The following is a 27,480-nucleotide window of genomic DNA, read 5'->3' on the forward strand; positions in this document are numbered from 1 at the left end:
CTACGGTCAACTAATCTATGACAAAGGAGGCAAGGATATACAATGGAGAAAAGACAGTCTCTTCAATAAGTGGTGCTAGGAAAACTGGACAGCTACATGTAAAAGAATGAAATTAGAACACTCCCTAACACCATACACAAAAATAAACTCAAAATGGATTAGAGACCTAAATGTAAGACCAGACACTCTAAAACTCTTAGAGGAAAACATAGGAAGAACACTCTGACAAAAATTACAGTAAGATTTTTTTTGATCCACCTCCTAGAGTAATGGAAATAAAAACAAAAATAAACAAATAGGACCTAATGAAACTTAAAAGCTTTTGCAAAGCAAAAGAAACTACAAACAAGATGAAAAGACAACCCTCAGAATGGTAGAAAATACTTGCAAATGAATCAACGGACAAAGGATTAATCTCCAAAATATATAATCAGCTCATGGAGCTCAATATTAAAAACACAAACAACCCAATCCAAAAATTTAGGCAGAAGACCTAAATAAACATTTCCCCAAAGAAGACATACACATGGCCAAGAGGCACATGAAAAGCTGCTCAACATCACTAATTATTAGAGAAAGCAAATCAAAACTACAATGTGAGGACTTCCGGGAAGATGGCAGAAGAGTAAAATGCGGAGATGACCTTCCTCCCCACAGATAGACCAGAAATACATCTACACGTGGAACAGCTCCTACAGAACACCTACTGAACGCTGGCAGAAGACCTCAGACCTCCCAAAAGGCAAGAAACCCCCCACGTACTTGGGTAGGGGAAAAGAAAAAAGAATAAACAGAGACAAAAGGATAGGGTCGGGACCTGCACGTGTGGGAGGGAGCTGTGAAGGAGGAAAGGTTACCACACACTAGAAGCCCCTTTGCGGGCGGAGACTGCGGGTGGCGGGAGGCGGGAAGCTTCGGAGCCGCGGAGGAGAACACAGCAACAGGGGTGCGGAGGGCAAAGCGGGGAGATTCCCGCACAGAGGATCTGTGCCGACCGGCACTCACCATCCCGAGAGGCTTGCCTGCTCACCCACTGGGGCGGGCGGGGCTGGGAGTTGAGGCTCGGGCTTCGGTCGGAGTGCAGGGAGAGGACTGGGGTTGGCGGCGTGAACACAGCCTGCAGCGGGTTAGTGCCCCACGGCTGACCGGGAGGGAGTCTAGGGAAAAGTCTGGACCTGCTGAAGAGGCAAGAGACTTTTTCTTCCTTCTTTGTTTCCTGGTGCGCGAGGAGAGGAGATTAAGACCGCTGCTTAAAGGAGCTCCAGAGACGGCAGGAGCCGCGGCTAAAAGCGTGGACCCCAGAGACGGGCATAAGACGCTAAGGCTGCTGCTGCCGCCACCAAAAAGCCTGTGTGCGAGCACAGGTCACTCTCTACACCTCCCTTCCGGGGAGCCTGTGCAGCCCGCCACTGCCAGGGTCCCATGATCCAGGGACAACTCCCCCGGGGAGAACGCACGGCACGCCTCAGGCTGGTGCAACGTCATGCCGGCCTCTGCCGCCACATGCTAGACCCGCACTCCGTGCCCCTCCCTACCCCCGGCCTGAGTGAGCCAGAGCCCCCGAATCAGCGGCTCCTTTAACCCCGTCCTGTCTGAGCGAAGAAGAGACGCCCTCCAGCGACCTACACGCAGAGGCGGGGCCAAATCCAAAGCTGAGCCCCTGGGAAATGTGAGCGCAAAGAAGAGAAAGGGAAATCTCTCCCAGCAGCCTCAGAAGCAGCGGATTAAAGCTCCACAATCAACTTGATGTACCCTGCTTCTGTGGAATACATGAATAGACAACCAATCATCCCAAATTAAGGAGGTGGACTTTGAGAGCAAGATTTATGATTTTTTCCCCTTTTCCTCTTTTTGTGAGTGTGTATGTGTATGCTTCTGTGTGAGATTTTGTCTGTATAGCTTTGCTTCCACCATTTGTCCCAGGGTTCTATCCGTCCATTTTTTTTTCTCTTAATAATTATTTTTTTATTTTAATAACTTTATTATATTTTATCTTACTTTATTTTACTTTATCTTCTTGCTTTCTTTTTCTCCTTCCTTCCTTCCTCCCTCCCTCCCTTCTTTCTTTTCTTTCTTTCTTTCTTTCTTTCTTTCTTCCTACTTCTACTAATTCTTTCTCTCTACTTTTTCTCCCTTTTATTCTGAGCCATGTGGATGAAAGGCTCTTGGTGCTGCAGCCAGGAGTTAGAGCTGTGCCTCTGAGGTGGGAGAGCCAACTTCAGGACACTGGTCCACAAGAGACCTCCCAGCTCCACATAATATCAAATGGCGAAAATCTCCCAGAGATCTCTATCTCAACACCAGCACCCAGCTTCACTCAACGACCAGCCAGCTACAGTGCTGGACATCCTATGCCAAACAACTAGCAAGACAGGAACACAACCCCACCCATTAGCAGAGAGGCTGCCTAAAATCATAATAAGTCCACAGACACCACAAAACACACCACCAGACGTGGACCTGCCCACCAGAAAGACAAGATCCAGCCTCATCCACCAGAACAGAGGCACTAGTCCCCTCCACCAGGAAGTCTACACAACCCACTGAACCAACCTTAGCCACTGGGGACAGACACCAAAAACAACGGGAACTATGAACCTGCAGCCTGCAAGAAGGAGACCCCAAACAAAGTAAGATAAGCAAAATGAGAAGACAGAAAAACACACAGCAGATGAAGGAGCAAGATAAAAACCCACCAGACCTAACAAATGAAGAGGAAATAGGCAGTCTACCTGAAAAGGAATTCAGAATAATGATAGTAAAGATGATCCAAAATCTTGGAAATAGAATAGACAAAATGCAAGAAACATCTAACAAGGACCTAGAAGAACTAAAGATGAAATAAGCAACAATGAACAGCACAATAAATGAAATTAAAAATACTCTAGATGGGATCAATAGCAGAATAACTGAGGCAGAAGAACGGATAAGTGACCTGGAAGATAAAATACTGGAAATAACTACTGCAGAGCAGAATAAAGAGAAAAGAATGAAAAGAACTGAGGACAGTCTCAGAGACCTCTGGGACAAAATTAAACGCACCAACATTCGAATTATAGGGGTTCCAGAAGAAGAAGAGAAAAAGAAACGGACTGAGAAAATATTTGAAGAGATTATAGTTGAAAACTTCCCTAATATGGGAAAGGAAATAGTTAATCAAGTCCAGGAAGCACAGAGAGTCCCATACAGGATAAATCCAAGGAGAAATATGCCAAGACACATACTAATCAAACTGTCAAAAATTAAATACAAAGAAACATATTAAAAGCAGCAAGGGAAAAACAACAAATAACACACAAGGGAATCCCCATAAGGTTAACAGCTGATCTCTCAGCAGAAAATCTGCAAGCCAGAAGGGACTGGCAGGACATATTTAAAGTGATGAAGGAGAAAAACCTGCAACCAAGATTACTCTACCCAGCAAGGATCTCATTCAGATTTGATGAAGAAATTAAAACCTTTACAGCAAGCAAAACTGAGAGAGTTCAGCACCACCAAACCAGCTTTACAACAAATGCTAAAGGAACTTCTCTAGCAAGAAACACAAGAGAAGGAAAAGACCTGCAATAACGAACCCAAAACAATTAAGAAAATGGGAATAGGAACATACATATCAATAATTACCTTAAATGTAAATGGACTAAATGCTCCCACCAAAAGACACAGATTGGCTGAATGGATACAAAAACAAGACCCTTATATATGCTGTCTACAAGAGACCCATTTCAGACCTAGAGACACATACAGACTGAAAGTGAGGGGATGGAAAAAGATATGCCATGCAAATGGAAACCAAAAGAAAGCTGGAGTAGCAATTCTCATATCAGACAAAATAGACTTTAAAATAAAGACTATTAGAAGAGACAAAGAAGGACACTACATAATGATCAAGGGATCAATCCAAGAAGAAGATAGAACAATTGTAAATATTTATGCACCCAACATAGGAGCACCTCAATACATAAGGCAAATACTAACAGCCATAAAAGGGGAAATCGATACTAACACATTCATGGTAGGTGACTTTAACACCCCACTTTCACCAATGGACAGATTATCCAAAATGAAAAAAATAAGGAAACACAAGCTTTAAATGATACATTAAACAAGATGGACTTAATTGATATTTATAGGACATTCCATCCAAAAACAACACAATACACATTTTTCTCTAGTGCTCATGGAACATTCTCCAGGATAGATCATATCTTGGATCACAAATCAAGCCTTGGTAAATTTAAGAAAATTGAAATTGTATCAAGTATCTTTTCCGACCACAACGCTATGAGACTAGATATCAATTACAGGAAAAGATCTGTAAAAAATACAAACACATGGAGGCTAAACAATACACTACTTCATAACGAAGTGATCACTGAAGAAATCAAAGAGGAAATTAAAAAATACCTAGAAACAAATGACAGTGGAGCCACGACGACCCAAAACCTATGGGATGCAGCAAAAGCAGTTCTAAGAGGGAATTTTAGAGCAATACAATCCTACCTTAAGAAACAGGAAACATCTCAAATAAACAACCTAACCTTGCACCTAAAGCAATTAGAGAAAGAAGAACAAAAAACCCCCAAAGTTAGCAGAAGGAAAGAAATCATAAAAATCAGATCAGAAATAAATGAAAAAGAAATGAAGGAAACGATAGCAAAGATCAATAAAACTAAAAGCTGGTTCTTTGAGAAGATAAACAAAATTGATAAACCATTAGCCAGACTCATCAAGAAAAAAAGGGAGAAGACTCAAATCAATAGAATTAGAAATGAAAAAGGAGAAGTAACAACTGACACTGCAGAAATACAAAAGATCATGAGAGATTACTACAAGCAACTCTATGCCAATAAAATGGACAACCTGGAAGAAATGGACAAATTCTTAGAAATGCACAACCTGCCAAGACTGAATCAGGAAGAAATAGAAACTATGAACAGACCAATCACAAGCACTGAAATTGAAACTGTGATTAAAAATCTTCCAACAAACAAAAGCCCAGGACCAGAGGGCTTCACAGGCGAATTCTATCAAACATTTAGAGCAGAGCTAACACCTATCCTTCTCAAACTCTTCCAAAATATAGCAGAAGGAGGAACACTCCCAAACTCATTCTACAAGGCCACCATCACCCCGATACCAAAACCAGACAAGGATGTCACAAAGAAAGAAAACTACAGGCCAATATCATATCACTGATGAACATAGATGCAAAAATCCTCAACAAAATACTAGCAAACAGAATCCAACAGCACATTAAATGGATCATACACCATGATCAAGTGTGGTTTATTCCAGGATGCAAGGAATCTTCAATATACGCAAATCAGTCAATGTGATATACCATATTAACAAATTGAAGGAGAAAAACCATATGATCATCTCAATGATGCAGAGAAAGCTTTTGACAAAATTCAACATCCATTTATGATAAATACCCTGCAGAAAGTAGGCATAGAGGGAACTTTGCTCAACATAATAAAGGCCATATATGACAAACCCACAGCCAACATCGTCCTCAGTGGTGAAAAATGAAAGTATTTCCACTAAGATCAGGAACAAGACAAGGTTCCCACTCTCACCACTCTTATTCAACATAGTTTTGGAAGTTTTAGCCACAGCAATCAGAGAAGAAAAGGAAATAAAAAGAATCCAAATTGGAAAAGAAGAAGTAAAGCTGTCACTATTTGCAGATGACATAAAACTATACATAGAGAATCCTAAAGATGCTACCAGAAAACTACTAGAGCTAATCAATGAATTTGGTAAAGTAGCAGGATACAAAATTAATGCACAGAAATCTCTGGCATTCCTATACACTGATGATGAAAAATCTGAAAGTGAAATCAAGAAAACACTCCCATTTACCACTGCAACCAAAAGAATAAAGTATCTAGGAATAAACCTACCTAAGGAGACAAAAGACCTCTATGCAGAAAATTATAAGACACTGATGAAAGAAATTAAAGATGATACAAATAGATGGAGAGATAAACCATGTTCTTGGATTGGAAGAATCAACATTGTGAAAATGACTCTACTACCCAAAGCAATCTACAGATTCAATGCAATCCCTATCAAACTACCACTGGCATTTTTCACAGAACTAGAACAAAAATTTTCACAATTTGTATGGAAACACAAAAGACCCCGAATAGCCAAAGCAATCTTGAGAACGAAAAATGGAGCTGGAGGAATTAGGCTCCCTGACTTCAGACTATACTACAAAGCTACAGTAATCAAGACAGTATGTTACTGACACAAAAACAGAAAGATAGATCAATGGAATAGGATAGAAAGCCCAGAGATAAACCCACACACATATGGTCACCTTATCTTTGATAAAGGAGGCAGGAATGTACAGTGGAGAAAGGACAGCCTCTTCGATAAGTGGTGCTGGGAAAACTGGACAGGTACATGTAAAAGTATGAGTTTAGATCACTCCCTAACGTGATACACAAAAATAAGCTCAAAATGGATTAAAGACCTAAATGTAAGGCCAGAAACTATCAAACTCTTAGAGGAAAACATAGGCAGAACACTCTACGACATAAATCACAGCAACATCCTTTTTGACCCACCCCCTAGAGAAAGGGAAACAAAAACAAAAATAAACGGGACCTAATGAAACTTCAAAGCTTTTGCCCAGCAAAGGAAACCATAAACAAGACCAAAAGAAACCCCCAGAATGGGAGAAAATATTTGCAAATGAAGCAACTGACAAAGGATTAATTTCCAAAATTTACAAGCAGCTCAATAACAAAAAAACAAACAACCCAAACCAAAAATGGGCAGAAGACCTAAATAGACATTTCTCCAAAGAAGATATACAGACTGCCAACAAACACATGAAAGAATGCTCAACATCACTAATCATTAGAGAAATGCTAATCAAAACTACAATGAGATATCATCTCACACCAGTCAGAATGGCCATCATCAAAAAATCTAGAAACAATAAATGCTGGAGAGGGTGTGGAGAAAAGGGAACCCTCTTGCACTGTTGGTAGGAATGTAAATTGATACAGCCACTGTGGAGAAGAGTATGGAGGTTCCTTAAAAAACTACAAATAGAACTACCATATGACCCAGCAATCCCACTACTGGGCATATACCCTGAGAAAACCATAATTCAAAAAGAGTCTTGTACTAAAATGTTCATTGAAGCTCTATTTACAATAGCCCAGAGATGGAAACAACCTAAGTGTCCATCCCCAGATGAATGGATAAAGAAGATGTGGCACATATATACAATGGAATATTACTCAGCCATAAAAAGAAACAAAATTGAGCTATTTGTAATGAGGTGGATAGACCTAGAGTCTGTCATACAGAGTGAAGTAAGTCAGAAAGAGAGAGACAAACACCGTATGCTAACACATATATATGGACTCTAAAAAAAAAATGTCATGAAGAACCTAGGGGTAAAACAGGAATAAAGACACAGACCTACTAGAGAATGGACTTGTGGATATGGGGAGGGGGAAGGGTAAGCTGTGACAAAGTGAGAGAGAGGTATGGACGTATATACGCTACCAAACGTAAGGTAGATAGCTAGTGGGAAGCAGCTGCATAGCACAGGGAGATTAGCTCGGTGCTTTGTGACTGCCTGGAGGGGTGGGATAGGGAGGGTGGGAGGGAGGGAGATGCAAGGGGGAAGAGATATGGGAACATATGTCTATATATAACTGATTCATTTTGTTGTAAAGCAGAAACTAACACACCATTGTAAAGCAGTTATACTCCAATAAAGATGTTAAAACAAAACAAAACAAAAAAAACACTACAATGTGGTATCACCTCACATCAGTTAGAATGGGCATCATCAGAAAATCTACAAACAACAAATGTTGGAGAGGGTGTGGAGATAAGGGAACCCTCTTGCACTGGTGGTGGCAATGCAAATTGATACAGCCACTATGGAGAACAGTATGGAGGTTCCTTAAAAAACTAAAAATAGAATTACCATATGACCCAGCAATCCCACTACTGGGCATATACCTAGAGAAAACCATTATTCAAAAAGACACATGCACCTCAGTGTTCATTGCAGCACTATTTACAATAGCCAGGTCATGGAAGCAACCTAAAATGCCCATTGACAGATGAATGGATAAAGAAGATGTGGTACATATATACAATGGAATATTACTCAGCCATAAAAAGGAATGAAATTGGGTCATTTGTAGAGATGTGGATGGATCTATAGCCTGTCATACAGAGTGAAGTAAGTCAGAAAGAGAAAAACAAATACCGTGTAATAACGCATATATGTGGAACCTAGAAAAATGGTACAGATGAAGTGGCTTGCAAGGCAGAAATAGAGACACAGATGTAGAGAACAAACATATGGACACCAAGGGGGGAAAGCAGCGGGGGGTGGGGGGTGGTGGTGGGATGAATTGGGAGATTGGGATTGACATGTATACACTAATATGTATAAAATGGATAACTAATAAGAACCTGCTGTTTTAAAAATAAGTAAAATAAAATTCAAAACAACAAACCAACAAACCACCATCTCATTGAGGTTGACTGGGATTGTAATAAAGCTGTAGATCAATGTTGGGGTAACTGACAACTCTACTATATTAAATCTTCCAATCCATGAACATGGCATATCTCTGTTTATTTAGCTTTTTATTGTCTCTTATGAGGTTTTATATCTTCTAGGTATGCTGTTAAAATTGATTTTTATATCTAGCCACTTTCCTAATTTCTATTAATTTTTCTTGGCTGTGTTGGGTCTTCGTTGCTGTGTGCGGGCTTTCTCTAGTTGCAGCGAGCACGGGCTACTCTTCATTGCGGTGTGTGGGCTTCTCATTGCGGCGGCTTCTCTTGTTGCAGAGCACAGGCTCTAGGTGCGCGGGCTTCAGTAGTTGCAGCACGTGGGCTCAGTAGTTGCGGTGAGTGGGCTCTAGGGTACACAGGCTTCAGTAGCTGTGGTGCATGGGCTTAGGTGCTCCTCAGCGTGTGGGATCTTCCTGGACGAGGGATCGATCCCGTGTCCCCTGCACTGGCAGGTGGATCCTTAACCACCGTGCCACCTGGGAAGTCCTAACTTCTATTAATTCTAATACTTTAGCTGTAATGATTTAAGAGAGTGTGATATTGGCACAGAAATAGACAAAGCAAGTAACAGAACACAGTGGAGAACTCACAAACATATCTATGAATATATATGGATGCTTGAGACTTGAGAAAACCTTCACTGCAGAGAAGTGAGAAAAATCTAGTGTTCTGAATAATGGTGCTGGGACAATTAGGCATCAATACCGGAAAAAAATTTAATAAAAAGAACAAAATTGCATCCTTACCTCACACTATGTACTGAAATATGAGATGCAAAAGATAAATATCTTAGATGATAATATAGGAGGAAATCTCCAGCCTTTAGAGTTAGAAAAAATTTCTTAAACAAGACAGAAAATAAGTAATACAAGAAAAAATGATAAATCTGATTACGTTAAAATTAAGAACTTTCTATCCATCAGAATACACCAAGAGTTGAAGGCAAACCACAGAGGGCTTAAATCCAAAATATGTACTAGATTCCTAGAAATAAAAATACAGATAACCTAAAATAGAAGATTGGTTGGAACATATTCTGCACAAAGGAAGAAACCCAAATGGCCAATAAATACATGACAAAGTGACCAATCTCAGTAATCAGGAAAATGCAAATTAAAGACATTTTTATATACCACTACCCACCCATTACATTGGCAAAAATGAAAAAGCTTGACAGTTCGAAATGACTACTCTGCTTTGGGAAGAGTTTGGCATTATGTAGGAAAGTTGAAGATACCTATCCTAATGATGCAGTAATTCTATTCTTAGGTACGTCCCCAAAGAAACGCATACTCTGATGCATCAGAATATATGAACAATGTTGGCAACATTGTCTGGAATAGCCACAAACTGGAAACAACCAAAATACTCATCAAGGGTACAATGTATATTGTCATATAATAGAATTCTATGCAAAAATGAAATAAATTAACTGGAGCTCACATGATAATAAGGATGACTGTATAAACAAAATGCTGCGCAAAGGAAGCCAGACTATATAATTCTATTTACACAAAGTTTAGGAACAGGCAACGTCATACCATGTTGTTTTTACTTAATGGTAAAACCCTAAACAAAAAATGGAATCATTACCATAGCAGTCAGGCTAGTAGTTACCTCTGGGGAAGGAGGAGCTTGAGAAGGGAAATGTGTGGAGATTCTCAGGCACTTGCAATGTTTAATCCTGCCGGGATGTGATTACGTTGTTGTTCACTATATGACAACTTGTAAGACTACATGTTCATACTATGTACTTTCCTGTTTTTGTATTATATTTTACAATAAAAAATACTTTAAGGTGGAAAACAGAATTGGAGTAAAATGGTGAAAAACACAAGACTAAAACCAAAAGCCCAAAGGAAAAAATAATTACATTTGACCCTTGAACAACCCAAGGGTTGGGGTGCCGACTCCCGTGCAGTAGAAAACCCGCATATAATCTTAGAGTCAACTCTCGGCATCCCTGGTTCTGCATCTGTGGGTTCAGCCAACCACAGATCCTGGTTTCCTGAGATGGAATCTACTCCTGGTGAAGATGCTGTGATGATTGGTGAAATGACAACAAAGAATTCAGAATATGACATCAACTGAGTTGATAAAGCAGCAGCAGGTTTGAGAGGAATGACTCCAATTTTGATAGACTTTCTACTGTGGGTAAAAATCCTATCAAGCAGCAATGCATGCTACAGAGAAATTGTTCACGAAAGGAAGAGTCAAGGGATGTGGCAAACTTCACTGTTGTTTTATTTTAAGAAATTGCCACCGACACCCCAACTTCAGTAACCACCACCCAGATCAGTCAGCAGCCATCAACATCCAGGCAAGACCCTCTACCAGCAAAAAGGTTATGACTCGCTGAAGGCTCAGATAATGGTTAGTCCTAAAACTGAGTATCCTAGTCCCACTTATAGAAATCTGTTCTGCAAAAAAATAGCATTGACATGAAAATTATGCCAAGCCCACTGTATGGAAAAGTGAAACAAGAATGACAGAGATGTGTATACACAGGCATGGAAGGACATGTATATAGGGCTATGTAATTTGACAGGGTTATAAATAAATTTGGGATTATATAAATAGAATTTTATATTCATTAGATTTTTTTGATATTAAAAGTCTATTAATTAAAAATTACAAATTTAATATACTGTCATACTCAAAGTGTCTAAAACTTACGTGCCTTTTTTTCACTCAACAATTATTTCTGCGATCTGTTTCTATTATAACAGATCTAGATCCTCTTATTGGTTATATAGCATACAATTGTATGACAATGACACATTTATCTATTCTCCAAAACATGAATATATAGCTGGTTTCCAATAGTTTGTTCTTCCAAAAAATGCTGTGAATTGTGATAGCTATCACACACAGTGCTTACTATGAGTCAGCCACTGTTCTCTTATTTCACGTGTATAACTCTCTCACCCTATAAAGTGGTTACTACTATCATCCTCATTTTACACAGGAGGAGACAGAGATAATGAGAGGTTAAATAACTTGTCCAAGGTTACAGAGTCAGTAAAATGTTGCAGTTAGAATCTGAACCAGGTGGTCTGGCTCTGAAGTGTGTGCTCTCAGCCTTCTAGTACATGTCTTCTGATGCCATAAGCCAGAGTGAACCCAGAATGTATCATGAGAAGCAGCAAAAGGATGGGATGTCATGTCAGATTACAAGGCTGTGACTTCCAACATGTTTCCCCCCTCCCCCCACCTTTATGTCTCTCAGAGTCCCCACTCTGAGGGAAGCAAACTGCCATGTTGTGAGCTGTGCTATAGAGAGGTCCACATGGCAAGGGACTGATGTCTCTGGCCACCAGTAAGGACCTGAAGCCTTCTAACAGCTATGTGAGTAAACTTGGAAGTATATCCTCCCCCAGTGCAGCTTCAAGATAACTACAGCCCTGGCAGGCACCTGGACTGAAGCCTTGTGAGAGACCTTAGCCAGAAGCACCAGCTAGGCTGCACCTGCATTCTTAAAAGAAACTGTTTTTCTATGCAGCCAACTTTGGGTTAATTGTTATGTAGCTATAAACAACTAATATAGAAAAATATAAGGTAAAGGAAAGTGGAACAACCTTTTAAACAACTGAAAGAAAACACCCAGTGAAAATTTCTTTCAAAAATGGTGGCAAAGTAGACATTTTCAGATATATAAAAGTTGAAAGAATTCATCATCAGTAGATTTTCAGTACAAGAAATATTGAAGGGCATCCAGAAGGAAATTATAAAAATAGAATTCTGGATCTACACAAAAGAAAAAAGGCACCATAAATGATAACTGTAATGGAAACTACAAAAGGCCATTTTTTTCTTATTATACAATTCTCTTTAAAAGATAATTCACTGCTTAAAGTAAAAACAAGAATGTATTGTGGGCTTATAGCAAATGTAGAATTAAATTGTACTAGCATAAAGTCTAGAAGGATGAAATGGAAGTACACTACTGAAGGTTCTTATGCTATTATACTTGAAGGAGTATAATATCACTTGAAATTAAAGTGTGATAAATTAAAGAAGTATACTATAAACCCTAAAGCAACAACTAACATAACACAAATGAGTTATAACAAATAAGTCAACAAAGGAGATAAAATGGAATCATAAAAAATACCCAATTGTTCCAAAAGAAGGCAGAAAAAAAAAAGGAATGAAGAATAGAGAGGACAAATAGAAAATAAATAGCAAGAAGGTAAATTTTAAACCTAATCAGATCAATAATTATACTAAATGTAAATGGCTTAAAGACAGAATTAAAAGGCAGAGATTGTCAGGTTGGATAAAAAGAAAGACCCAATATGTGCTCCCTACAAGAAATCCACTTTAAAGACACAAGTAAGTTAAAAATAAGATGAAAGAGAAAGTACAAAGATGTAAAAAGACATATTAATATTAATTAAGAGAAAGGTGAAGTGTCTATAACAATAACAAAGTAGATTTTAGATTAGAGAAAATTAGCAGAGATAAAGAGGATCATTTCATGACAAAGGGTGAATCAATTCATCAAAAAGACATATTGAGTATAAAAATTTATGCACCTAATAATAGTTTCAAAATGGATAAAGCAAAAACTACAAGCAGAAATAGACAGGTCCATAATTATAGTCAGATTTCAACATCTCTCTCTCAATAACTGATAGGAAAAGTAGATAGAAAAATCAGTAATGTTCTAGAAGACTTAAAGCGCACTCTCAACTAACTTCATCTAATCAACATTTATAGAACACTCCAGCTAACATTGGCAGAATTCTTGAAAGTTCTTTTCAAGTTCACACAAAATATTTACCAAGATAGACATTATCCTAGGCCATAAAACAAATCTCAATAAATTCAAAAGGATTCCTGCCATACAAAAAATGTTCTCTAACTATGATGGAATTAAATTAGAAATCACTAACAGAAAAATTCTCGGAAAATCCTCAAATCTTAAAAAGTAAATAACACACTTTTAAATAACCCATGAGTCAAAGATGAAGTGAAAATGAAAATCAGAAAGTATTCTGAACTGGATGAGAAGAGAAACATAGCATATAAAAATCTGTACAATGCAGCTAAGGTAGTAATGAGAAGGAAATTTTTAGCACTAAAGGCCTATAGTAGAAAATAAGAAAGGTTTTAAACTAATAATCTCAGTTTTTACCTTGAGAAACTAGAAAAAGAGCAAATGAAAACTAAAGTAAGTTGAAGAAAGGAAATAATAAAGATCAGAATGGATACAATTGAAATAGAAATCAAAACAAACAAAAAAAAAACAGGGAAAATTAAGTAAACCAAAAGATAGTTCAAATGTATCTCTATGTGCTAGCATGAAACTGGAAATTAAAATTTAAAAAATACCATTTACAACAGCATCAAAAATAAAGAAATACTTAGGATAAATCTGACAATAGATATGAAAAACATGTACACTGAAAACTATAAGACACTGATGAGAGAAATTAAAGAAAACCTAAATAAATGGATGGAAAACTCAATATTAAGTTATTAATTCTCTCAGTTGATCTATAGATTTAATGCAATCCCAGTCAAAATCCCAGCAGGTTTTGTTTTGTAGAAATTGATGAGCTGCTTCTAAAATTCATATGGTAGGTAATGCAAAGGATCTAAACAGTTAAAACAACTTTGAAATAGAAAAAAGATGGAGGGTTTACATTATGTGGCTTCAACACTTCTTTAAAGCTGCAATAATCAAGATGGGGTATTACTGGTGTCAAGATACAGATCAGTGTAACAGCCGACATCCAGAAATAAGACTCATAAAGAGAACTGATTTTCAACGAAGTTGTAAAATGCATTTCAGTGCAGAAAAGATAATTTCAACAAATGGTGCTGGATCATTCTATATGCCTACCCCAATAAACAAAAAAACCCTACAATCCATACCTTGCACTGCACCATATACAAAAATTAAGCCAAAATCGGTAATAAGCATAAATGTATTGAACAGTATCTAAACCTACCATGGGACCCAGCCATTCCACTCCAGGTGTTCACCCAAGCACATGCCCATACAAAGCTTCATTTGTGACAGCCCCAAACTGGAAGCACTCAAATGCTAATGAGCAGGCAAATGAATAAACAAGCCGTGGCATATCCACACAGTGAAATACCACTCGGCAATAAAAAGGAATGAACTATGGATACACATAATATGGATAAACCTTAAATAATGCTGAGTAAAAGTAGCCAGACAAAAATGAGTACATACTGCAGGATTCCATTTACACAAAATTGTACCCTAACTACACAAAGTAGTCTACAGCCTCAGAAAGCAGATGTGGTTGTCCAGGGATATGGGTGGGCGTAGAGGAACTGGGAGGGCCTGGGGCAATTACCAGGGGGCCTGAGAGAACTTTCTGGGGTGATGGATATGCACATTATTTTGATCGTCGTGATGGGTTCATCATGAGTATATACATCTCAAAAATTATTAAACTGCACGCTTAAAAGTATGCAGTTTAGGCCCTCCCTGGTGGTGCAGTGGTTAAGAATCCGCCTGCCAATGCAGGGGACACATGTTCGAGCCCTGGTCTGGGAAGATCCCACATGCCGCAGAGCAACTAAACCCATGCGCCACAATTACTGAGCCCGCGTGCCACAACTACTGAAGCCCGTGTGCTTAGAGCCTGTGCTCTGCACCAAGAGAAGCCACCGCAATGAGAAGCCCGCGTACCACAATGAAGAGTAGCCCCTGCTCGCCACAACTAGAAAAGTCCACGTGCAGCAACAAAGACCCAATGCAGCCAAAAATAAATAAATTTTAAAAGGATATGCAGTTTAAAAATTAACAATAATTCATTAATAAAGACAGGTCGAAGATATGAGAAATAACAGCATGTTTGTATGTTAATAGGAATGATTCAGTAGAGCAGAAAAACCTGAAAATGCCAGACCGGGAAGTGGGGGAAATCTCTGGAAACAAGTCCTTTAGGAGAAGCCATCGTACAAATGGGGGGCTTTGGCTAGGAACACGGAGAGTTCATCTCACTACACAGAGACGCTCATATTTTGGACAATTCCCTTAAAATACAGTCTCAGAAATTAACTGCCAAAGTAGGGAGTAGAAACATTTTAGAGCTCATGTTACAATACAATTAGATACCTGTTAAAAGAAGTGCGTGTTTTTGTGGCTTCAAACTTTTAGCTTTTGTTCACAGTGTAGTTACGTACCTGGTGGTTCTGTACCCCTGTGGGTGTGCTTGGCACAGGGATTAGAAAACGGGGAAATATCCTGATTTCAGGAGTATGATCTTCATGGCAGAAGTGTTACTTCTCTCTGAATTCAGACAATGCAGCTGTGGTAAGTGGGTCATTCCTCCACTGGGAGGTGGAGGGTCAGCCCCTTGGATCTGGTCTTATCTGTGACAACCCTGACAAATAAAAGAGAACTGATGCTGTGCAGTTTCCGAGGCTGGGTGCTGACGAGATTTGGAGATTTCCGCAGGGTTTCTCAGCACTCCTGCTTGGGGGAAGCCAGCTGCATCTAGGAAGTCCCTCTCCCCCGTGACTCCACTGTGTGTGTCCAGCTGGCCACGTTGGGAGGTTGTGTGGGGAGCGGCCTGATCACTCTTGGGCACTCTGTCCACCCCAGTCTGGGTACCACATGTGAGAACAGTCTTCGGATGACTCTAGTCTCAGCCATCACCTAGCTGGGAGCGAATGAGAGGCCCGACAGAGAGCAGCTGGGGCTGTGCCCAGCCCCGGGAGAGCACATCATCGTTAAACCCACGACACTGTGCAGTAGTCTGCACTGCAGGAATGACCGGAATGGCGCTCGAGGCCGACCGGGGGCTTCTGGCTGGGACACACTCTAGGTGGGAACTTTCCTGTGTTGTGCCCCATTTGATCACACAGCTATTTCAAGGCAGCTGCTTTAATTTTTGTTATTTACCTACCTTCTCATCCCCTTCTCCTTTGCTTCAACATTCAATACCCAGGGCAGACACTCAATAAAGGCTAAACTTAATACGGTTACCTCCATACTAATGAGTGAAGAACACTTACATTTCTCTTTCTGACATTAAAATGTCATATTAAATGCAAATTAAAGTGGGCACTATTTTGGTTACGTGCATACTAGGTTTATTTGTTTTTAAATATTGGTGCTAACTTCACTCTGGAATTATTTTAATGTGAGTATAATCGATTTCTCCACTGCTGCTGCCACTTTACGTGACACTGAAGATGCCATATTTCAATCATGTCTAGGGTGGAGGTGGGGGAAAAGGGTGAATTTTAAGGGTCGACAGGCAGGAAAAGGGGCATCTATGGCTTAAACAGGGTGCTTCAACAATAATGCCTTATATTGTGAAAGAATGTAAGTACCTACCATTGGTTCTTGCTGGACTGTCTGTGGTAAGAGGGGAGAAGCCATGTTTACCTTTTATCCCTCAGAACTTTGGACAGTCAGCTTACACACATTGTGAACCAGCCTAAATCAAAACAAAACTTATCCTAGGTACTGGGAAGAAACTCAAAGACTATTCCTGATTTACAGCCAGTCAGCGGCATAATATCTAAATTGACAGGACAGTATGGCAAGCGGATGGATACTATTAGACAATTATTAAACATGCGTTTGTACGGCCTAAGAGCAGAAAAAATCTAAGCTGAATTTTTATACAAGTCTTTATTTACAACTTGTATGACAACTGTACACTTTCTGCAGCCTTGAAAACATTTTTGTACTTGAATGGGAAAATATAGTTTGACCAAATCTTAACTTTATTCTTCATATACATATACTATATGCATACATATAAACATATACATATAATTAATACCATAACAAGTTGGCAGTCATAAAATTAAAATGAGTAAGTGATATCAAAAGGAAATACAATATAAGATTTCAAAAAATTAAAAATCTGTCTTCTGGTGATTTCTTGGACTTTACGTTTTTGCGATTTTGGTGAGAATTTCTCACAAGTCATTTACCTCAGAAAAATAGTGAGAAAACCCACAAGTCGAACACAGAGTAAATGATTGGTAAACTTGGTAAACAGATGGAAAACTGCTTGGATGCCATTTATGTACAATGTTGTTAAAACTGTATTGATTCCATTTGTGAGGTGAGAGAGAAATTTAGAGTTCCATGTGGATTTCCTTTTTGGATTATGACTAAAAATGAAATCATGAAATTACGAATTCAATAGTCAACCAGAAATAAGAACATACCTAGCAATATCCTTTTTACAAAGGCTAAACTGCAAGGTGGATAACTACAATGTCAAATATCAAACTAACAATTCACAGAACAATCAGTAATACTTAAGACATGAGTATAAGGCTTTAGAGCTGGGATTGTAACCAGTACAACTCCAACTCCAATGTACTAAGGTGTTTTCCAGCTCATCTGAAAAGTTTAAAAAATACTATAGGAAAAAGAAGCCTCTTTCTATCCCCAAATCTTTGATAGAATTTGTTAATCAAAATAAGGCAAATTATTAAATTAGATATGTTTGAATTTTACCATTCATTACACAACCAGAAATTGAGTGTTATAAATGGTGGGGCAATTGTCAAAACATGAAAACTGCAAAACAAGAGTAAACCTGGAAATTATTCTTCTGAGTACAAAGCTTTATGAATTACACATAATCTGTAAACAGCTAGTGACAGCAATGGCATTTCAGTGCATCTGAATTTTAAATAACTAAGGCTATTAAAAAAACCAAAAGCCTACTATTAAAAAATTTAAAAGCCCCCAAATGATTGATTGGCATTTGTGTACAGTCATTTCCTGTATTTATACTAGCATGTTCTTTCTTATTTCAAGCACATTGAAAATCTCCCTTAACTAGTAAAATGAGTCTCTGTAGAACACACATTAGACCACCATGAAAATAATAAAACAAACTCAAATCACACCATTTACTCATCTGTACTTGAATAACAATAAGAATTTCATTATATTTGCTTGGAATTTGACACTACTGGATCAAGTCTGCTGCTTGATTAAAAAATTTAAAAACGAAGAGGAAAGCATCTGACTTCCTAACGGGATAGTTTTCACTAAGTACCAAGCTGACTCCAAAGAGTTATGATTAGTCTCTTACATTCATTAAAAGATTCAAAGATGCATTTGTGTAGATCCTTTTAGTTATGTTAAGCACTTTAGTAATAGGCCAAGTCAATTAATAAATCTTAAAAAAATGTTTCATTAAGTTGCTGGAATAAAATATTTGCTTCATACATTAAACTTAATTTGATTCATAATCTAAGTAATTAAGAGCAAGAAACTATGAAGAAAATCAAAGAAACTTTGGATCTTGATAAACCTTTAAGGTAGAAGATGATCAAATGTGATTTTAGGGGCAGAAACAAAAAAAACTGTTGGCAACTCTCCTTAGATCTATACAGATTTAAAAGTAAGAGAATAGGGCTTCCCTGGTGGCGCAGTGGTTGAGAGTCCACCTGCCGATGCAGGGGACACGGGTTCGTGCCCCGTTCTGGGAAGATTCCCACATGCCGCGGAGAGGCTGGGCCCGTGAGCCATGGCCGCTGAGCCTGTGCGTCCGGAGCCTGTGCTCCGCAATAGGAGAGGCCACAACAGTGAGAGGCCCGCGTACCGCAAAAAAAAAAAAAGTAACAGAATAGAAAGATTTAAAGGTAACAAAACAGAGGAATATGATGTTTATCAACTTTTACTTGTAAGTAAGTTAAGCATTCATCAGTTTCTGCTGGATAAATGTTAGAAACTATGTATCATCAATTTTAAAAGACTACTTAAAAAAGGAGAAAACCTGAAGATACTAAGTTATGATCTATGAAGTTATTTAATAATATCACTTAAAAAGTAAAGTGCTAAGAATCTGTTTAAAAAATACATTGAAAACTAGTTTCAAAGAATGGGGTTTTGATTTTTCCAGGGTCTTTAAAAAGGGCTGGTATTAATTTTTATAAGAAAAATAGCTTTCTTTAACGATGCCGGTAAAATCCAAGAGTATCATAAGTCAACTGAATATCTTTATTTTGTCCTTATTCTCTCTTTGGGCACCACAGCACTGTCAAAAGCATTTTCTGCAAAGATGGAAATGTTCTATATCTGTGCTGTCCAAAATGGTAACACACTTTCCACGGGTGGCTTCTGAGCACTTGAAATGTGGCTGGCGGATTGGGGAACTGAATTCTTCACTTTACTTAATTTAAATTAGCACATGTGGCTGTGAACTGGCAAGTGAATTGGACAACGCAGGTCTAGAATCTACTCTTAACTAGATTAACAAGCAGCCAACGGATGTTAAAGACATTTAGAAGGTGACTTACCCACTTACCATTTCGTCCTTGTGTGTGAGTGTGACTGTGTGTGTGTGTGTGTGTGTGTGTGTGTGTGTGTGTGTACAGGTGTGTTTCATTTTTATTTTTTTACTCGGGGAGGATGAAAGTGGCTCTTCCCTCAAAGGTCAGAGTCTAGCCTTCTCTATTTGTGCTTCTCTCTTCTAGGTGACCTGCCCACGCCAAGCATACCAGCAGAGCAGAGGGTAACGCAGAAGAAAGCACTACAGAAACTTTTCACACCATAAAAGCATTTCTCTCATCCAGAAACGCAAAATAAAAAACTTTAAGAGAAAGTTCTTATGAGCAAATCTCCCTATTCTTTGGCAGCAATCATCTGTGTCAGTGTTTATGTAACAACAAATATCTCACTCTCTTTTGACTAGGGTTGGAATACAGATATACTCAAGTACAAGCGGAGGAGTCCTGACTCCTCAAAGCATCTCTTAAAAGAATCAGCTGAAAACTCTGCTATATTTGAACTTAAGAAAACGGCCAAGTTCATAAAGCATACGTTATAGTAGAACTCAGACTATTTTTGTAGCATCCTGCCCTTGTTAGTGTCTGCCTTTTCCCATCACCTCACCCCCACCATTTTCCAGATTCTTGGACTTCACAGCTCCTGGAACCTGGCTTTGTTTCTCCTGTGTTTGAGTACATGCAATGTTGAAGAAACTATGAAAGTGAAGGACAGTTTGCAGATTTGTATTTTAGGAGACAGGTAAATGGCAGGTAAGAGCATCTTCTGATTAACCAGAAGACTGTTTACTTTGTATTAATGCAACTTTTGTTTTCAACAAAAAGTTTTAAGTGTGTCTGCATTTGAGAGAACTTGGCTTCACGAGTACTAACTTATGAGTCTTATTAATGTGAAATATAAAATGTAATTCATGCCTAGTAGCCCTAACCCAGCTTCAAAGAGAGTTCTAGACTTAGAACTTCAGATCTGACTTTAAACATTTCAGGAACAGTACATAGCCTATTTATTTGGGCAATCTTTTACATTTTTCTTAGTGAGTGTTCCAAAATAAGGAGAAGATCCCCAGTGGAAAAGATGTAAGTAGAAAATGCCACAGAAAGGTAGAAGGAAAATAATTATCTAATATTAGTAAAGTGCTGTGAATCTTGCAGTAAAGTATAAATAATACATAAGTGACTAGAAGTAGTAAATAATATTAAGACATTCATCTCTAATAGTGACATCTATAAAATAAACACCCTATAGGTTGTATATACAGTAATCACTGTCCATAGGTTGACAAATACACCGAGAATAAACATGAGTTCCTTTTATAACTTTTACAATATCAATGCTAATCAAATTATTTTCCTTTGTCAATTTAGAGATCTCTAAGGCAACGGTGCCTGCGCAGAAGTCTCCCACACACATTAAAGCCTCAGCATGCTTTGCTAATTTTCTTTTTCTCACTTTGAGATGGCTCTTCTCGTGATATTTAATTATTCTTTTAAGCTCTGAGTCAATATAATTTAGGATATTTGATAGCCCCATTGTCCTTAAATTTTGAGGGTACGGACACCTTCTCTGATGATTTCATCTGCAGACCCTAAACATCTAATTCAGAGCCTGGCAGTGATGTATTAGGTATATAAAGGCTCTCCTTGAATACACACACACACACACACACACACACACAGTGATGTATTAGGTATATAAAGGCTCTCCTTGAATACACACACACACACACACACACACATATTAAGTCTACTCTTGTCTTCATTTTTTTAAAGAAGATGTTGGGGGTAGGAGTTTATTAATTAATTTATTTATTTTTGCTGTGTTGGGTCTTCGTTTCTGTGCGAGGGCTATCTCTAGTTGTGGCAAGCGGGGGCCACTCTTCATCGCGGTGCACGGGCCTATCGCGGCCTCTCTTGTTGCGGAGCACAGGCTCCAGACGCGCAGGCTCAGTAGTTGTGGCTCACGGGCCCAGGTGCTCCGTGGCATGTGGGATCCTCCCAGACCAGGGCTCGAACCCGTGTCCCCTGCATTAGCAGGCAGATTCTCAACCACTGCGCCACCAGGGAAGCCCTTGTCTTCATTTTAAACAAAATTTTCTGTGGGGCTACTACGTATAATTAAGGGAGACATGGTTTGCAAACCAGACACAGCAGCGGACCTAGATAACTGCTAGGAAGTTGGTAGTGAGTTTCAGCCACCACAGATTTCTTCCCATCTCATCAGATCATCCTATCCTCATGGCTTTAAATCACTATCTTAGATTTAGTAATGGGTTAACAGTTTCAAAATGAAAATAGATGCTTTCCCCTCCACTCATAAACATGTACAGTTAATACTGTGTGCCCAGTTAATGTCCACTGAAGGGAAGGACAATTAGAATATAAATTATTTTTTGTCTGCTCTTTTTTATTGAATGATCATGTAATAAAATCAGGAGATTTTATGTGAACTATTACCTTAGGAACATTTGTTAAGACAAGTATAGGTTTAATAGTGTTAGCACTTCTATCTGCCTGGATATTTGTTCAAAATTAGGCCTCTTCTTTTTCCGATAATCGATTCTACTCACTAAGAATGGATCTGCCTTGACAGCCTTCGGTTACTTTCCGATTTCTAAGTTCACTTATATACAGCATACAAACCTATCTCACAGAATATTATTGGAAAATGTTAGAAAGCAGAAAAATACTGAAGAGAGACGTAATTGCTGAAATAGAATTGTTAGGAAACATCCATAGACCACAACTGCTAAAACTCATATACTTGCCATAATTAGCTTCGGGTCTCTTATTTCTCAAATAAACTAATGTCCCTTTCTCTATCATTTTAAGTGCAGTGTGAAGAATTCAAGCATACTTCAAGATAACATTAAATATAAGTTTTAAAGTTTTTATATTTATAAATACATGGGAATTGGACTGATAAAAGGCTGTTTAAAAACAAAATTATGAGTACGTATTTTCCAAGAACATAATCAGTGATTTAAAAGAGATGGATGTCATCATATTTGTGCTGTCCTTCATTTTATAAAAAGGGAGATAAATATTGATACTTCCGTGATTTAGGGGGATGGGGAGGGGCAGAAATTAGCTGTGTCGGTAGCAAATTATTTTATGTTTTTTAGGCTTCTGAGAAAGAAACAGTATTTATTGCACAACTTTAGAACAATAAAATTATCTTGCTTAAATTGGACACTAAAATATTTTCAAATTTTTCCATAAAATAAACATATACCAATTATTATTTAAATATGCTTTATACAAAGTAAAAAACTGGATGACAGATACATTGAGAATGGCCTCCCTCATATAAAAACTTCATGATACAAAATATTCGAATCATTATAGTTACAAAGAATTAACTCTGAAATTGCTTTCTAAATGTAGTGAAACTGGGTTGCACATCTACTAAAATAAGCTGCCATTTTGACAGTTGGGACTATAGGAAAAGAGATTATCATTATTGAACGGAAAAGCCCTTTTAACATATAAAAAGGGAAAAATTTTAAAACATGCTAAAGTAATTTTCAAAGATTCTGAGATCCCATCTTATTTTGTTCTGTTCAGTCCTTCCTACCCTGTAAGGGTAGGACTCCTGCTCACTGTTAAGGAGTACAATCCTGCATCAGTTCAACAGCCATTTCTAGGCAAAGAGTCACTTTGTAATATAAGGATAAAAAGTCAAAACATGCTCCCATAGTTGAATGAACAGACAACAAGAAGCATGTTGTTATTCTGCCCCTAGCAAAAAGCAAGATGCCAAGCACCTTCCTCTCCCTTTAGGATCACAGGTTCTTATCCCAGTAGCTGTAAACTAACTAGGTTTACACTATCTGTGGGTTGTGGATGCTTTTTCAGATAAACCTCATGTGTTCCAACTGGGGAAAAGTGTAACACTCCTGGAGTCTGAGATCTGGATCACTGGAGATTAAATGCAGGGAGCTGGGATAAATTCAAAAATTTAGAATTTTATTTCAAGTAAATTCTTATATCAGAATAAAGATTTTCAAGTTTTCAACACAGTGTTATCTTTAAAAGATGAATGCTTGTCGGAGCGCAAGAGACACTACAAAATATTTCATATCATTAGATATGAATAAATAAAACTGCAGTTGAAAAGGAAGTGTGAGTAAAATAGCTCAAAAATAAAATGTACCTTTTCTTCAACCTAAATCCCCCTTCCCCTCACAATCACTTACTGTTGGTTTGTTTGCACAGCACCGGTTTTCATGCCTTGCTGAAGACTGCTGATATATATGGGCTGATGTTTCTGACTGGAAACATTTAGCTCAAGTTTGTACAACTGAGCTTTTATCATACAGACAAAGCAGTAAGACCGTAGCAAAATAACAGCAGACAGTATTATCCTTATTATAATGAATCATCTCATTAGCCAATTTTACCAGGCTGGGCCATCAAACAGAAATAATTCAATGCTGATCAATTTTAGAAAATGGAGCCTTTGTTTTGGTACTTCTTTTTCTTGGTTATTATTAAATAATCAGACAAATACTAAAAAAGGTATGATCGGGTTTTTGCAAGTTTTTTAAAGATACGTACAGCTGTATTATGTACTCTCTTTTTAAGATGCGGTAAGCATAATATTTGCTGGATTTTTTTTCCCCTTTACAAACTTCTTAAATACACACTGCAGAATATAAATTTCATGCTTTTGTAGTCTTTAGTTATTAACTCTGTATTTTCTCACCCTGGTTAGAGGGAAAACAGAAAATAAGCTTTTTGTTCACAAGAACTCAGACAGGGGGTGATGGCTCAACCCCAAGCTTAGCGCACTAACTCTGTGCTGACTCCACAGTGTGCCCAGCGTCATCGCCAGAGAAAGAGAAATGTAAAAATCCTGTCCAAAGCTGAGCAAAGGAAACGGGGTCCTCACTGGGACAGCAAAGTTCTATTCCTGACTTTTAAGAAAACATCACAGAATGTTTAGAAATAAAGTTTCTGCTATGGAATGAAAGCAATATACTAAAATTTAAACATACTGTAAAGGTGAGTGAAACTTACGAACGTAAGCACCAAAATAATGGCATGCTGAACAAAAATAAGACGGAAAACTTCCTTCTAAAAGCTTGGCACTTTCCTCTCCCATTTAGAGAAACATATCTGAGCAGAGGGGTGGGTAGGAGATCAGGACTGGGACAGTAAATAGAGAACTAAAATTAAAACCTCTCCTCTCATGGGATATAATCCATTTAACAAACAGCTCATGGACTCTGATTTTCATCTATCTTATTTTGCAGCTATACTTCCCAATAATTTTAATTTTACCAAGGTGAGTGTTCATGCCCTGTTTTAAAACTGTTGGATCCTTACTCTGATTTGTGAAATAAAGGGACAGGGAGGGGTGGAGGTGGGGGAGGGTTACCCATCTTAAATCATTTTTAATCTTTCATTGTCAAAACTTTCTATGTTGATTAGGTCTGCTTGCCCTCCTGAAACCCCACGATGCATTCCACTCGCTGGTTCTCTCCATTACTACTAAGTCTTCCTGCTTTTCTTCTGACCAGGCAGAAGCACTCACACTGAGCTCAGACTTCTGTACTTAATGTAAAAAATTAGCACAATGCATGGGGTCATTTCTGTGTATATTCTAATACCTTTCTTCAAGTACAGTTTCTGAGGACAAATGAAAACACCTAAAATAGTGTTTAGGTCAATTTCTTATAAAAAAAAGGAAATAAGGATTTAAAATCAAACACTGGAATATAGTTTCTGAAAATTCTTGATTATGTTTAGCTTGATTTAAAGTTACTCATTTGTATTTAATACACAAAACTAAATGAAACCTGAACTTCTAAATAGCAAGTATATGAAATAAAATCTTCTTAATAGGTGACCTATCCAAAACCGAAAACAAATAATCGACCTAGTTGCAGTAAATTTTTGCTTTACTGGGCTCTGGGCTATGGTGCAAGAAAAAGGCTGGAGGGGAACTGAAATATAATTTGGGGCCAATATGGAAAGTTAGGCAGAGACATTTCATGATTAAATGAATGACATTTTGCATTTATATAGCACCTTATATAGTCAAAGTGCTTTACAATCATTATTACTTGACAGCCATTCATCAATGTAAATAAACATAGTTTATAATCTGTCAACAAATGTAAGCACTTTGGGGCAACCAAATACCCAAGAGAATCTACTCAGTAGCAAACTCTTAGACTAGTACATAGAATTAAGAAAAAATACGACAGCCACCTGTCATAACATCAGACACAAGAAGTCACTTATTGATCCTAACGACTGATACTAAGATGTTAAGTATTAGGAATTATTGAGAAATAGCAGGTTTTATGTTAAGGAATAAGTAAGACAAATGAGGTGCAAGTCAACAAGGAAATTACCCCAAAGGTAAGGCCACCTATGACTCATAAGTATATAAAAAATACATCTTTTATATACTTTTATATGTGGAGGGCAGTTGCAACGAAATGTCAGCCCATTGCTAGAATCTGATCCTCAGTTACTGTGATATTCCAAAAAAAGAAGAAAAATGAACACACTGCCTGATTTTTTTTCTTCTGTAACTTCTCCCCAAATAACCTAACCAGTGCATTCACTTCTGCCAGCAAATAAGATAGTAGGAAATAATGAAATTCTATTTATGTTTTAAAAATAGTTTCCAAATCTTTGGACAGATTTAATTTCCTATAAAACAATGTGAAAACTCAGTTTTTCCCTCTAAATAGTTCTATCAGGTGCCTTAGGTAAGATCTGATTAGCACCTCTGCCAATGTATTTATGTCTTTGCAAAAAGTGCACTTGCCAACCATTTTACATAGTAAGTATGCAAGTTATTTGAAGTGCATTTGGAAAACAATTGAAAACACAGATTAATACATCATAAAAAGATTAATTCCCTTTAAACAAAGACATTCTTAGAAAGCATGGTAACACAGAGACACAATAAAGAATATAAATTGTATATCAATTATTGGCAGAAAATCTAATTCATTACAAAGCCTACACCATTGGGGAAAGGACATTTTCATACAAAGAAAAGTACTACACTAATATACAACACTTTTAATTGGGCATTTAAAAATTTTTTGGCACATTAAAAGGAACCAAAAGGACTACAAAATAAAGGACCAAGAAACTAAAACATTATAGATACAGAAGAGAGAAAGTCCTCAAATGGAAAACAACTAAATACATGAAATACAGACAAAATATAAGCTGGCTGAATTTCCTGAAATGTTATATGTAACAGAAGTATGCTTTGAATGCGGGGTGTTTTTTATTCTAATGGCAGGACTTGTCTACCTTGCTGTGGCTGGCTGGACGTGGCCCGGGTAAGACCTTCTCGTGCTGGTGGCTTGTCTCTGCCTCGCCAGGAATGACTGCCCCGAACCTGTACTAGCAAGTCTGTCTTCTGCCGCCTTTTTATGCAGAGTCATTCCCTACGTAACACGGAAAAAAAGTAATCAGTGAAAAAATAATGGAACACACCCTCACAAAAGAAAATTTCATCGCGCAGAATTTGTTACCTGACGACATAAGGCACAATTAGGAACGTTCACTCTGCTCATGATAGATTAAAATCTTAGAGACATTTAAGTTCCAACAATTAGGTACAAATCTTTTGGAAAAATTAAGGCTGAATTTTCTGAATTTACAATAACCCAAACAATA

At 37.9% G+C, this 27,480-nt stretch overlaps 1 protein-coding gene across 5 annotated transcripts in view; it reads right to left on the reverse strand.

Annotated features, from left to right (window-relative positions):
* Positions 1–27,480, reverse strand: part of HOOK3 (hook microtubule tethering protein 3) — a 129,041-nt gene that overhangs the window by 8,754 nt on the left and 92,807 nt on the right. For 3 of the 5 annotated variants that reach the window (XM_060136287.1, XM_060136286.1, XM_060136291.1), the window contains one exon: positions 27,112–27,248. In XM_060136287.1, the coding sequence (XP_059992270.1) occupies positions 27,112–27,248 (137 nt within the window). Of the gene's footprint in view, positions 1–15,741; positions 15,942–23,062; positions 27,249–27,480 lie in introns of those variants that run through there. The other 2 variants (XM_060136288.1, XM_060136290.1) reach the window with 2 other exon arrangements.

The sequence above is a fragment of the Lagenorhynchus albirostris genome, chromosome 21, assembly GCF_949774975.1.
Source record: "Lagenorhynchus albirostris chromosome 21, mLagAlb1.1, whole genome shotgun sequence".
Taxonomy (NCBI): Eukaryota; Metazoa; Chordata; class Mammalia; order Artiodactyla; family Delphinidae; genus Lagenorhynchus; species Lagenorhynchus albirostris.